Raw genomic sequence first — 13,045 nt, 5'->3', positions numbered from 1 at the left:
GCAATAACTGTGTTCCCTTTGCAGGCCCAGCGAAGGAATCGGTTCTGGGAATTCATTGAGGAGAGGGAGAGCAGCGATCCCTTCGAGAACGATGAGGATGAGGTTGTGACCTTTGAGCTCGGCGAGATGTTGCTCATGCTTTTGGCAGCAGGAGGTGATGATGAGCTGACAGACTCCGAGGATGAGTGGGACTTGTTTCATGACGAGCTGGAAGATTATTATGACTTGGATCTATAGCACCTGTCAGCGGAGTTTGGACTGTCTGCTCAGCACAGGCAGTAGCTCTTTCCTGTGGTGTTGTGGCAGTGCCTGTGTTTCTCCTAGGCAGGCCTATCAATTCCAGGTGCTGTTGTAATAACTTTTACCCAGGGTCTGTCTCCTCCCCTTGCCCCAGGAGTGTTTGTTTTTCTCTGTTTAAACAAATAACAAGAAATCTTTAAAACGTTAGTTTTTGTAAAATGAATTAACTGTCAAACAGTTAGCTTAGGTTTGTTGCTTCATCTGTGTTCCCGACAGGATTCACCCAGTTCCAGGGTTAAAGTGTTTACAGGACTTCCACACTCATCTTGAAGAGCCCAGATACAAAAATGAGAGCAGTGGCCATGCAGTGGGGGATATAAATTGGCCAGTGGCCTTTTTCTGCTGTGGACTTCAAATCAATACTTCCGATTTTAGGCCAGACACGTACTTCTTGCTGGCTTCAGCTCTGTTCCAACCCCCTCATGTACACATCTTCATTTGTGGTTTTGGTCTCTTGTTTACTTGCACATTACTATTACTACTGTGTAACCAGAACCAGGTGCGAATGTTCCAGGTTTTTACTGTGTTTAGCATGAAAGGAAAATGTGTTTGTACGTGAAAGGAGAACTTTCAATGTGTATAAACAAATAAACGCAGAGTTGGATCTCAAGGGCTGGGAGACTCTGTATATGTTTAAAAAACCAAAAACTAACTCTCCTCCCCTTTTGGTGCACGAATTATAGTCTCCAATTGGACACGAAACTGGTTTAGTGGTCTCAGCCCAGTCTGTGGCAATGGTCTTAACCGTCAGGTATAACTTGGCACTCCTTAGTACACCAGCTCTCTCTGATGTATATTATAGGGACTGACTAAAAGTAGGAACCTGGTGAGCCAGAAGAGGGTTCTCACCATATTGTTATCCAGTAGAACATCAAGTTGGGATCCCTTAATTGCATTGCTCACATAGTTTTATACCATTGATAACCACTCAAGCCATGAGCTTATCCAGGAAATCACTATACTACTTAGTTGGTTCAAGGCTCTCCTGGCTCATATCCCATCTGAATTATGCCAGTTGCTTGAAAGAGCTGCGAACTTGTGAGTTATTGGGTTACCTAGAAAAGAACTAGCAGTCATGCAATAGCAAGATAGAATTCCATTGATAAGAGCTCATATCTTGCCACCAAAGCGCCAATGCAGGAATTTTCACCTTGCATTAAATTATTGCTGCTCTTTTAATGACTCATGGATGCCCCATGATCTGTTCTTCTGCTTCTCTTGCCCTGAGACAGCCTCTCCTTTCACTTTTAAAATGGAATAAGAAGTTGTTACTGAGCTCTGATGTATTGTTTTGCAGCTGCCTTTTGTAAGAAGCACTTTTCCGAAATAAAAAACAAACAAACAATTAAACAAGAAGTCTGTTCTTTCTTTAAGCTGAGACTTTCTAGATCTCAGCCTCTCTTTGTATGCCCTTAGTGTAAACTAGTCTGGTTACTACTAATTACTGAGTCCTCTGCAATGCCGTAGTCATGTTGCAGCATTAATACACAATTGTATCTTGTCAACACCCTTATGCAAAACAGGAAATTCTATAATATATAAAGAGAGAACATTTTATGAACAAAGACAGCTGAGACCACCAAACTATGAAAGTGCTTGGGATTACCACTGAGTGATAAGAGGTGGTTTTCCTACTCAGAATTGAGTTCTAAGACTGGCTCAATTCTGTCAGTTTGTTCTGGGCTGTACATTTTATAACATGCACATCCAATATTGCTTGTGGTGTCAGTGGGTAATAAACGCCTGCTATAATTCTTTGTACTTAGTACTGTTTATCCAGAGAACTCAAAGCACTACTGTACGCTAATTACTTCCTGGTAGACCACATGCTCCTTTACGGGCCAGTGTGTATATTACATTGTAAACCACCTTTGTCACTGGGAATCGGGAGATACTTAAGTAAACAGCTGTGAAAATGTTTTCAAACTGTGGGGGCAGGGATGAAGGAAGAGGTGAGTACTGTTGAAACTGGTCTTAGACCAAGGGTTCTCAAGCTAGGGGTCGGGAGCTCTCGGGGTTGCGAGGTCATTACATGAGGGGTCGTGAGCTGTCAACCTCCACCGCAAACCGCACTTGCCTCCAGCATTTATGATGTTAAATATATTTTAAAAGAGTGTTTAATTTATTGGGGGGGGTCACACTCAGAGGCTTGCGATGTGAAAGGGGTCGCAAGTAAACAAAAAGTTTGAGACCTACTGTCTTAGACTATCCAGATACCTTATCCTGCATCCAGACATTATGAGGTAGCTAGTAGAGTGCACAGATCCCAAACAGGAGGGAGAAGTGTGGGGGTGGTAGAGGCCAGGCAGCGTTGAGGAAGAGGATACAGAGCTAGGTCAGGGAGATGAAAGCATAGGAGAAATAGGGAAGGATGCAGCAGAAGAGTAACAACAGTTTTGGAAGGAAATGAGAGAGGAGGAAAAAAAGATTTAATGGAGAGAAAGCAGAATCAAACATGGACAAATTAACTTTCCTTTAGAAAGCTAGGTGCCAAATCATTTACAGATGTGCACATACTGTTATTTAACAACAAAAAAATGACTGTAAGATGTGTTGTGGGAGAGGAGGAAGTGTTGAGAGGGAAGGCAGGGAGGTAGCAGACTTGGCTGTGCAAAGGAAAGGAACGAGGGAGACCAATGTTCTCTGCAGGGGTTAGGGATAGAATAGTATGCTTTTATTTCCATTGAGAATAAGATGTGTGCACTGAAAGATGTTGATTTTGGCTTTTGAATAGTCTCATGCACCATTTGTTTCTGCATCTCACATCAGATGCAATTGGGCACTTGGGTTATTTTGGGTGCTCGTTCATTGGTATATCAACAGAATCTAGCTGGCCACAGACAGGTTCTCCTAGTACAGAATTCCAGCTCAGTACAAGGTAGGCACTTCCTTTCTCTGATTTTTTTTTCTTATGAAATGTTCCTAATTTTTTTAAAATGCAAGCAATTGTACCTGTTTTATTTTCCCAAGGGAAGGTGCCTTCCTGTATCATTGCACAGCCTCTCCACTTGAACTTGGCTGGCTATGGGTCTGATTATTAATAAATAACCAGACTTGTTTATAATCAACTCTGATTCTGACTGAATTCTGATGGGGCCAGCAATGCAACAGATTCAGTCTTCAAGAAGAGGCTAAGAGGATATGTGAGCAGTATACAAAAAATAAATGGTATAATCAATCATTGGCTTCTATGTACGCTTTCTCAGCATACAAGAGTAAGAGTAAGAGGAAGTTCAATAAGATTGAAAGGCAACAGATTTTGAAATGGTAAGCGGAAATGTTTGTAAACAAAATTGATCTGTGAAATGTGCTACTACAGTGGGGGGGGGGTGTTTTTGTTTGTTTTTTTTAGAAAGCTTTACATTCAGAAATAGATGAGACTAATAACATCCACAGTAATTCAGGATAAAAATGTATAAACTCTCATGCTTCAAGGCATAATCTTGCCAATGAAAACTTTGGAATTAGAAAAACTTCTCTCTCAGCCATGTTCCTTCTTCTAAATTTCACCTCTGCTAAATAATTATGGGATGGAAATTTACATTGGTTCACTTGACACAACCCTTCCCACATAGTATAAAGTTGTTCGTATGTGGGTAAATATTCCAGCATAGGTCCTGGCGCAGTGTTCCCTCTCATTTATGTCCATGTGCGGAATGAATTTTGTTATGTGCACCAATATGGAGGTGATGTGTGATGGGGGTGGGGCCACAGGGTTTGGAGCATGGGAAGGGGCTCAGGGCTAGGGTTGAGGTGTCGGGATGAGGGCTCTAGATGGGGATGCAGGCTCTGGGGTGAGGCTGGGGATGAAGTGTTTGGGGTGCAGGAGGGAGTTCAGGGCTGGGGCAGAGGGTTGGGCGCAGGGGGTGAGGGCTCTTGTATGGGGCTGGAGATGAGGTTCAGGGGATGGGGCTCAAGGCTGAGGCAGAGAGTTGCGGTGGAGGGGTGCGAGCTCGGGTGGGGCTGAGGGGTTTGAGGGGTAGGCTGTGGCAGGGGGAGAGAACTCCCCACAGCCCTCTCTCGCCACAGCAGCTCGGGGCCAGGTGAGAGAGTCCTCTCCCTGGCTGCTGCAGCTCCGGTGGGTGGGGCTGGGCTGGAAAAGGGGGTCCTCTTCCCAGCCACTGCAGCTCTGGTGGGGTGGGGCTCTGCCAAGGAAGGGGCTCCTCTCCCCAGAAGCTCTGGCGGGGCAGGGCTGGGCTGGGCCAGGGGAAGGGGGTGCTTCTCCTCGCCTGTGTGGCCCTTGCTAGCCTGCTGGCTGCATGACCATGCAGCTTACAGGAAATTTAGGTCTTGGAAGCAGGATGATTTGCCATAGCAAACCACAGTGGGACAGGTGCTATATATTTTGTTAAATAGCATTTTAACATATTAATATATCATTTTGTAAAATGAAATGATATTGCATAGCAATATCCAGTGCTTCTATATCGTGAGGCTAACTTTTCCCAACCTAGCACTAAAAATTTCCCAAATCTTCTCACCAGCCTTTGTTAGATAAAAAATGGAAAGAGATCTCTGAACTAATGGAATGCAATAATTAGTATAATGTATATTTCAATTTATATTTAAATCGAAGGGAACATATTATATATTATTACCTAACACCGTAGGCGAAGATATTTAATATTTGCCTGGAGGAAGGTGCTGTTACAAATTTATGAACAGCCGAATGCTCTGGTCCACATTCTCTGTGCAACTGCAAGCACGAAAGACAAAATTTTAGAGATTTAATGACCAAGAAACGAATCATAATCAGTAAATATTGCAATATATTTAATTATTGGAAGAAACCTTACCAAGAAGATAAATTTGATAACCATCTCATTACCCACCAGCCAGCTTGTTGCTGAGGTTGGTTTGTTGTGAGTGCATGTGTGCACTTGTCACTTCACTTGTGCCGTCATGATATAGTACATTGAAGCACCACCAACAGGAGAGCAGCATAGGCCAATTATGAAAATCATGTGACAAATATTCACCAATGGAAGAACGTATTTTGAGGGAAATTTAAAAAGCACAAATATTTTACTTTTTATGAAAACTTCCCAGGATTTTTGAGATTTGGAAAGTCTTTTACTTCCTATGAAATTTTCCCAGGATTATTTAGGTTTTGAATGAAAATTCCAAATTTCCCAAGTTGAAACATTTTACTCAGAAATTCTCAGATTTTGGGAAGTTTCCCAGGATATAGAATTACTGGCAATATCTGTTTTCTTTTTAAGCAATAATCCTTAAATGGGTATGAGTTTTCTTTTATAAGTTACAATGCATACATACAATAATCAGCACTGCAATAGCTCAAACCTGGAAAAATCATCAGAATGGGAGTAAAGGCAAAGAGTAGTGACTCCAGAGATTGCTGGAGTCTTGTGGGATTGTGCTGTAAGGATCACTTGCAACTGTAATGCCCAGTCTTTCAGTCTAATTGCATTAGAATGATGTAGTGACCTCAAGCATGTACATAATTAAGGTGAATCTTCTTCCAAGCAAGTAAAATTGCAACAGGGATGGCATAGCTTGTGCATCGTGGTAATCTGTTTTGTGTGTGAACACGAGCTGAATTATGCTCAATTCCTGGAATACTCTGCAGTAAACTAATCTTAATTCTGGACCAAGGTCCCTAAATATTTTTTTTTCCACTTTTGGTGTGGCAGCTATATTTAATTTTTTTTTTTTTTTTAAAAACCACTGACTGCATTGACAATTTTGTTTAATTAAGTCACTAGGGCCTTGGCTTGCTGAACATAGTTTGCCCTTTGGACACCGAACCCAGATTGACTGCAATCAATAATGGTTCAGTTTCATACTATAGACAATGTTGATGCAGGCAGGTGTAATGGAGTACAGCCTTAATTTATAGCTAAACACTTCTTCCAGGAAGTAGCTAATATTGCTATTTTAAATCTCATTATAGGTAGTGTTTACTCTTTTTATACCATGTTTTATAAAAACCATATTACTGCCTAGTAACATAAGATTAAAATATTGACTTCCAGTGAGATTTAGGCTCCTAATTCCTTTTAAAAAGGAAATTAAGATCCTAATTCACTTATGTGCCTTTGGGGAAAAAAAATGTACCCTTAGGCTCTCCTAAGGGGAACTTTCTACCCAGTTTTAAACCAGTTCAGTTAAAACAGAGCAGTTATATAGAACTGGGTTTTGGTGGCCTAACCTGTTTTTACTGAAAATTTCAAGATTGATGATGCTCTAAGCTACAGGTGTAACCAGTTTGTTAATTGCCCAGTGTAAACAGACCCTAAAAGCTCGAGGCCCCTGTCTGTATGGAGATATAAAAGTGTTTGTCGTTATTCCACGTAGAACCTTTTAAAGCATGACTCTGGGTAGCATTTGAACTCTCCTGTCGACTGGTCTGACCTGACTCTTGCAGTTGGAAGAACAGTTGCAGTATTTCTAAGTCTTGTAATATTTTATGTTTGACAGCCCCAGCTCCTACACTGAGTACATGAGACTCTCAGCTTTCATTATAAACCCCACTTCAAAATAAGTTCTGTTCCTCATTGTTGTGGAAAAAAAATCTTGAAAACATGAGCGTACCCTAAACATTCAAAAGCCAGAAGGCAAGTAAAAAGACCCCACATTTAATACTTGTGGCTTTTAAGCCAATTATGATATTTTGAGGGCCCTGACTCACTTTTAAGCTCAGGATTGGCCATACTGCAGTTGATGTGTTATGGACACCACTGATAACCATAGGTTTGTCTCAAACAGTCTCAGCTGACACCAGTGTAAAAGTCACTTGAAACTAGTTTTAAACAAAATTAGGCTCTGTCCATCTTTTCAGTAGCTAAGAAGGCTTTTAACTAGAGGACATGAAATACCAGCAAGCTTGTGAAATGGCACCATGAATATCTAGCCTCATTTTCTACCCGCTTGTTAATGGAGATGTTAAACACAATACATTTACAGATGGTAGGAGTGGGAAGTGGAACAAATACAAAGAATCCCAGAGCAGTTTAAAAGAAAAATCACCTTGCCTAGGCCCAGGCTATATACCCATGTGCTTTTTAGAGAGACGTGCTAAATAAGAGTTAAATTGTTCTAATTTGGCAGATACCTATTTTTCCTCTGCTGGGTGCCATTTTGTGTCCCAGAATCTAAGCTTCCATTTTCAATAAAGTTTCTCAGTGTTATGGTTTAATTTATACTGGAAAATATTCTGTAATCATTAATATTGCCCAGTAGGGCTTGTGCATTAGGAATCCTATTGCACTTTACTACATTGCTGTGTGTGAATGCACAGAAAAGTGTTGTTAAACACATTGCCCATTGGGCTCTGACCCAGCATGATAACTTTAGTCAAGAGCTTGGGAGAGATTTCAAAAGGGAGTCTGAGTAGAGGGTTCAGTGGAATTATGGGAGATGCGATAAAACTCCTGAAATTCCCAGGAAAGAGTAGCCTTTTCCTTAGTATCATCCCAAAATGGAGGCTAAGCTGAATCCTCAGCAGTAGGATTATCTGCTTGAGCTACTGAAGACTTGCCAAGAGTCCCCCAACAGGAGATGGCATGCACTCACTTCATGCAAAAAGGCTCTGCTCCCTCCTCTACAAGGTAGAGGGAAGGGGAACCTGTGTCAGGTGAAACAACAACTATTGCAGACCGGTGAATGTTCTTCACACGGTGCAGAGAACAATGCTGCAGAACCTCTTGATGAGAAGAGAGACCACCCTTGTCAGGTTTATTCCCTCAGGCAAAGCGAGTAGCATTAGCTCTGTGGAAGCTGCCTACACCGGACAAAGTACTGGTTAGTGGAATATCAGGTTGGGGAAGTCACAATAGGTCTAGTAGTGCTGGAAGTATGCAGGGACATGTAATTAACCTAGCAAATGGACTGCCAAGCATTGAGGGGCTTCTCTAACAGTCCTGCAGCCTTTGTTGGTAGGTACCTAGTCTCTATCAGCACAAGAGAAGTATTAGGAAAGGCTACTCATCATGGTAACTTTTGTGGACTGGCTTATCAGTCTTGGCTATCAAAAGAAAGAGGCCAGATAAAGTGCACAAGGGTAAATGGTTTTTGGTTGTTTTTATTTTATTAAGGCTGTTTTAGAAGGGAAAGTTGCACAAAGATGTAAGTGGACTCTCACATAAGTGGGACTTGATTTGCATGCAGAGCATGGGGGAATGCTTTAATTAAACAAAAAAAACCACTACAGCCCCTGCCTTTACACTGTTAAGTAATGTCAGATGAGCAAGCATCGATCACTGTACCAGCCCCAAAACATGAGTGATTTTTGGATTGTTAAAACACCATATTACAGCAGAGGGAGCAGCACTACCTCTCTGTTCAACTAAGTCTGCATTTGATCCTAGGCCCCTAGTCACTGAGAAGTTAAATAGGAGCGAATGGTAAAGAGGAATACGTGCATAAAGGGACTGGATAGGCTGATTGAAGGAGCATATTTGGTGTAACTAATGACAACCAACATAGGCTATAACTTTCCATTAGGTCTACCCAGCCAGGGGGAATAGAATTATGCAGGCAAGTATTAGGCTGACATGGTAAATGTAGGCTAAATAGCAGGTGGTAAATGTGAGTGCTCTGTCTGTAGCCAGTAGTGGGAATCCCCCATCACTTCAGCTTAGTTCATAGAACAGCATGATGGCTAATATTAGGCATGTTAACAGCTATGTTTAACAAACACGAGAAGAAACTGGGCCAGAGGAAGTTTCATTGTGTTTAAATATATGCCAAACAAACCACAAGCCTTCAGTCTAAAAGTCAATGTTTAACATTCTTTGTGCTTGATCAGACAAGCTTTTTCATAAAGGAGAGATTCTGCCACCTGTTATTCAAAAGCAGAGAAGAAAGTGTGAACCTTAAGATACCAAAGGCAGTTTACCAAACCTGACACACCTAATTCTTTGGCTCCTGTGCATTATGACTAGGTCTGTATTTTACTGTAATAAAGTGGGAATTCTAGCTTGTAATTCACCAGTGACAGCATAACTAAAGAGGCATTTGAGTAGAGTACAGAGGGACACAGCCAAGGTTGTTTAGGGCCATGCTTTGAGTATCCCTTGGGCAGTCTCCTCAGAAAGGGTTAAACTGGTATTATTTCACCTCCCCCAACCCCTAGTTAGAAATTATGGAGTTAAAAGGAACAGTATCCTGGAGTCTTCCAATAAACTGAGTAGGAGACCTATGGTAGCAGAAGCTTCTTTGTCAGGAATGGTAGAAATGTGTCCACTGTTAACACAACCGACCATTTTAGCAGCTCTCCCCTCAAATTTCTCATTAGAAATCTTCCAAAGCAGTGAAGAAATTGAGTTTACAGAGAATCAATTTGCAAAGCAAAGCATACTTTTGAGCTGTCATGACAGGAAACATGTACTCCCTTGCTGAAGAGAAGCTTCACGATACAAAAGTTTGATTGGCCAGCTTTTGGTTTCAATGTCTTACTGAAAAATGCAACCCAATAGCAGTACTAAGGGCATCCCCATCCTGCTTCATTGCTGAAAATCAATTACTTAGTGAGCCATTCTGCCTGTCTAAGCAGCTGTACAGAAGCCTGAAAGCTATCTTTGAGTTCTAAGACTAAACAATGGTGTCATTGCCACAATCTGACCAGCAACTGTTTTAGATAGGCTTTTGACTAAAAATCATCCCTTCAGTTTAAGCAAGGGATTAGTAATAATAGGGAATCTTTCATCTCTAATTTGAATTCTGGCCATTACTAGTGGCTTGGAAGGGGCTTCGCTAGCGAGTCTATATCACAACAGCAAGCACCAAAAAGTGGCCCTGGTACTAGTCAGTGTCAGCAGAAAGACCAAAGACGACGACTGAAGGCAGCTCTTCCCACCCATTGAAGTTGGGGAAAAAATCTTGGGGGTACCCCTAGACCCACTGGCATACCAGTCAGATTATTCTGGCTGTTATGCAAGCAATAGGGATGGAGGCTAAGTTGTCCGGCAAAGGGAGGAAGACAGATGTGGCAGCATTGTCTACTTGATCACAATACCGGTAGTAAGTTATGGCACTGTATCTGCCACAGACCTGCCATCAGCATCTCCCTGAATGGAGATCTGAACACTGGAGTAATGCAAGCCAAACAGCCATGAACAAAAAAAAGTACACGTCACACATTGTAAAGCTATTTATGAAGACCAAAGAATTTGACCTACAGCAGGCTGTGTATCCTAAAGGAAACAGTCAGCACAAAACCTGGTTACAGTCAGCCTCTGGCACAGCCAGAAGACTATTTAGAGAGTCTATTCAAAGGCAGTTGCTTCCATTTAGGAGTAAAAGTCTTCACGGTTCTTTTCAGGCTAGCAGTGCCTAATCTTCTCCTCTCAGCTCAAAGTCTTCGCTTAAGTACCAACAGCTGCCATGTTCAAGGCAATCCAGCACTTTTGACCATTGCAACACCTATCTCCTGGAGAGAGTTACAGGTCAAAACAGCAAGGCAGTGATACATTAGAATGATGGCTTGAGGCCAAACAGGAAACGTATGAAATCATCAGCCACACCTTCACAGCTCTTATGATTGAGACATCTCGTCAGCAAGAGCACTGGGACTTCTCTGCACTTGGACTAACAATCACTGGCCTGGAGTCCAGATAGATGTTGTTTGGAGGATGCCCCCCATGAAGCTGCAAGGTGTTGCGGGCTATCAGCTCCTTTGCCATCAATGTAAACACCTCATCTACATTCTGGGCCTCTTTGGCTGAAGTCTCCAGTACAGCCAATAGCCCATGCTTCTCTGCCAGTGTACAGGCATCTTCAAAAAGGACTTGGCGGTTCTCAGCTACATCCGATTTGTTCCCTTTAAATAAAAAAAGGCTTCCATTAATGGTCTGCATTCTAATGTATGAATGCAAACAATGCAATTGGTTAGTTTCCCCAATGTTTTTTTTAATTTTTATTTTTAAAGGGATTTTGTGCAAAGGAATAAAATTATGCCAAACAAGATTTCTAGTGAGCAGTACACTAAAACCAAGAAAGTTTCGTGCATGGAAACTGCAGCAACTTTTTGGGGCCTGTGGTGAAGGTTACCCAATTCATGCTGCAAATTGTTAATACATTTTCTTGCTCCTGGACTTGCTGTAGGGAAATGGTGCAGGAGTACTGACTTGGAAAGAATTAGATTCACCTACCACTTTGTAACTTCTTAGAGGTTTTGCTGAGTTAGAGAATTCAGTTCTATACAGGTGTTATTTCTAATTTGGCTATTTTTTCTTTCTAGGTAGCTTAGCTGTTAAAGTGATCACACATAAAACGCCAAGAGGATCTTGTGCACAATATAGCTCCTTATAAAGCATGTCTCCATGTGTTCCAAATATTAGGGTAAATTTTCTCACCAGTATCAAACATCCATTCAGAAGACCATTAACAGAAGCCATACATATTCTGGTACTACCAAATTAATTTGGCCTATATCTTTAGGTGGATGCAGAGATCCTAATACCAATACTGGGATATTGCTAGACTAATTCAGGTCTTCTGAGAAAATAGGAACATTTATAGCCTCAGCCCATGGTAAGGGAATACCTTTCCAGCTTTGGATATTAACAAGGTCCAGGAGTTTGTCAAGTCAGAAGGTACATGACCCTATCACTGCTGGCCAGCTTTATATAAGCTACAATTTAAATATAAATAAGCAGCAACTATGCATACGCAAATAGAACTGTTATACAGTCAATCAGTATAAATCAAAACCCAGTCCAAAACCAGAAGGCACCTCTAGCTAATAATAGTGTCATTAAACAATTTCACCGTACACACACAAACCAATGGAAATATTTCCATTGATAACAGAAATGTACAGATAGACAAAGTAGGAAAAACACTCAGAGGTGAAAGTAAGCTGGTACAGTCCGTTCCGGCGTACTGGCAAGAGCCAGTACACCGTGCTGGACAGCACCGGCTTTCACAGCAGGGATTTAAAGGGCTCGGAGCTCCCGCAGCCATGGGCAGCCCAGAGCCCGTTAAATCCCGCCCGCGGGTCCAGCAGCCGGGCTGGAGCCGGGATTTAAAGAGCTCAGAGCTCCCCGACGCTGCACGTAGCCCAGAGCCCTTTAAATCCCAGTGATGGCTCTGGTGGCTGGGCTGGGACCAGATTTAAAGGGCTTGGGGCTCCCTGCAGTGGCAGGAGCTCTGGGCCCTTTAAATCCCAGCCTCAGCCCGGCAAGGCTCGGGGTTCCCCACAGCCACGGGAGCTCCGGGCCCTTTAAATCCTGCCCGTAGCTCTGGCAGCGGAGCTGCAGTGGGGATTTAAAGGACTTGGAGCTCCACAGCGGCCAGAGCCCCGGGCCCTTTAATTTGCCCCCATCACCTCTGCAGCTGGGAGCCCCAGGTTGATTAAAGGCCCTGGGGCTCCCAGCCACAGCCGGTGCCCCAGGGCCTTTAAATCTTGAGAGGACCCGCCCCTTCTGGTTGAGTCCACGCCTCTTCCAGATGAGGCCACGCCCCCCCTCAGGACTCCAGCAGTACCAGTCAGTCTTGTAAGTTACTTTCACCCCTGAAAACACTGCTTTAGAACTTACTAGAGTTTGATTTAAGGCTATTTAATTTATTTTTATATATAACTTGTGTTTTAATGGTTATAAAGTTGCATATCCATCTTATAAAACAGATTTTCTTCCCCTGCCTGAACCTCCATATTCTCCTGGCATGTATGATATTTTACTAGTGATAAGTTTCAACATCCTTGAGCAATTTGAAAGTTGTCTTTTCAGCAAATTCAAAACATATACTGTCAGGAGTCAATCTTTTTCTAGAGGGGCTT

At 42.4% G+C, this 13,045-nt stretch overlaps 2 protein-coding genes across 7 annotated transcripts in view; one reads left to right on the top strand and one right to left on the bottom strand.

Annotated features, from left to right (window-relative positions):
• Window positions 1–910, top strand: part of MKRN1 (makorin ring finger protein 1) — a 34,632-nt gene extending 33,722 nt beyond the window's left edge. For 2 of the 3 annotated variants that reach the window (XM_050918833.1, XM_050918829.1), the window contains one exon: window positions 25–910. In XM_050918833.1, the coding sequence (XP_050774790.1) occupies window positions 25–237 (213 nt within the window). In that variant the 3' untranslated portion in view covers window positions 238–910. The remainder of the gene's footprint in view (window positions 1–24) is intronic. The other variant, XM_050918837.1, reaches the window with a different exon arrangement.
• Window positions 1–13,045, bottom strand: part of RAB19 (RAB19, member RAS oncogene family) — a 30,115-nt gene that overhangs the window by 12,294 nt on the left and 4,776 nt on the right. For 3 of the 4 annotated variants that reach the window (XM_050919005.1, XM_050919024.1, XM_050919015.1), the window contains exon 4: window positions 10,867–11,083. In XM_050919005.1, the coding sequence (XP_050774962.1) occupies window positions 10,867–11,083 (217 nt within the window). Of the gene's footprint in view, window positions 1–10,399; window positions 11,084–13,045 lie in introns of those variants that run through there. The other variant, XM_050919030.1, reaches the window with a different exon arrangement.

The sequence above is a fragment of the Gopherus flavomarginatus genome, chromosome 1 (genome assembly GCF_025201925.1).
Source record: "Gopherus flavomarginatus isolate rGopFla2 chromosome 1, rGopFla2.mat.asm, whole genome shotgun sequence".
Taxonomy (NCBI): Eukaryota; Metazoa; Chordata; order Testudines; family Testudinidae; genus Gopherus; species Gopherus flavomarginatus.
The sequence above is the reverse complement of the archived record's forward strand: the minus strand, read 5'-3'. Positions and strand labels throughout refer to the sequence as shown.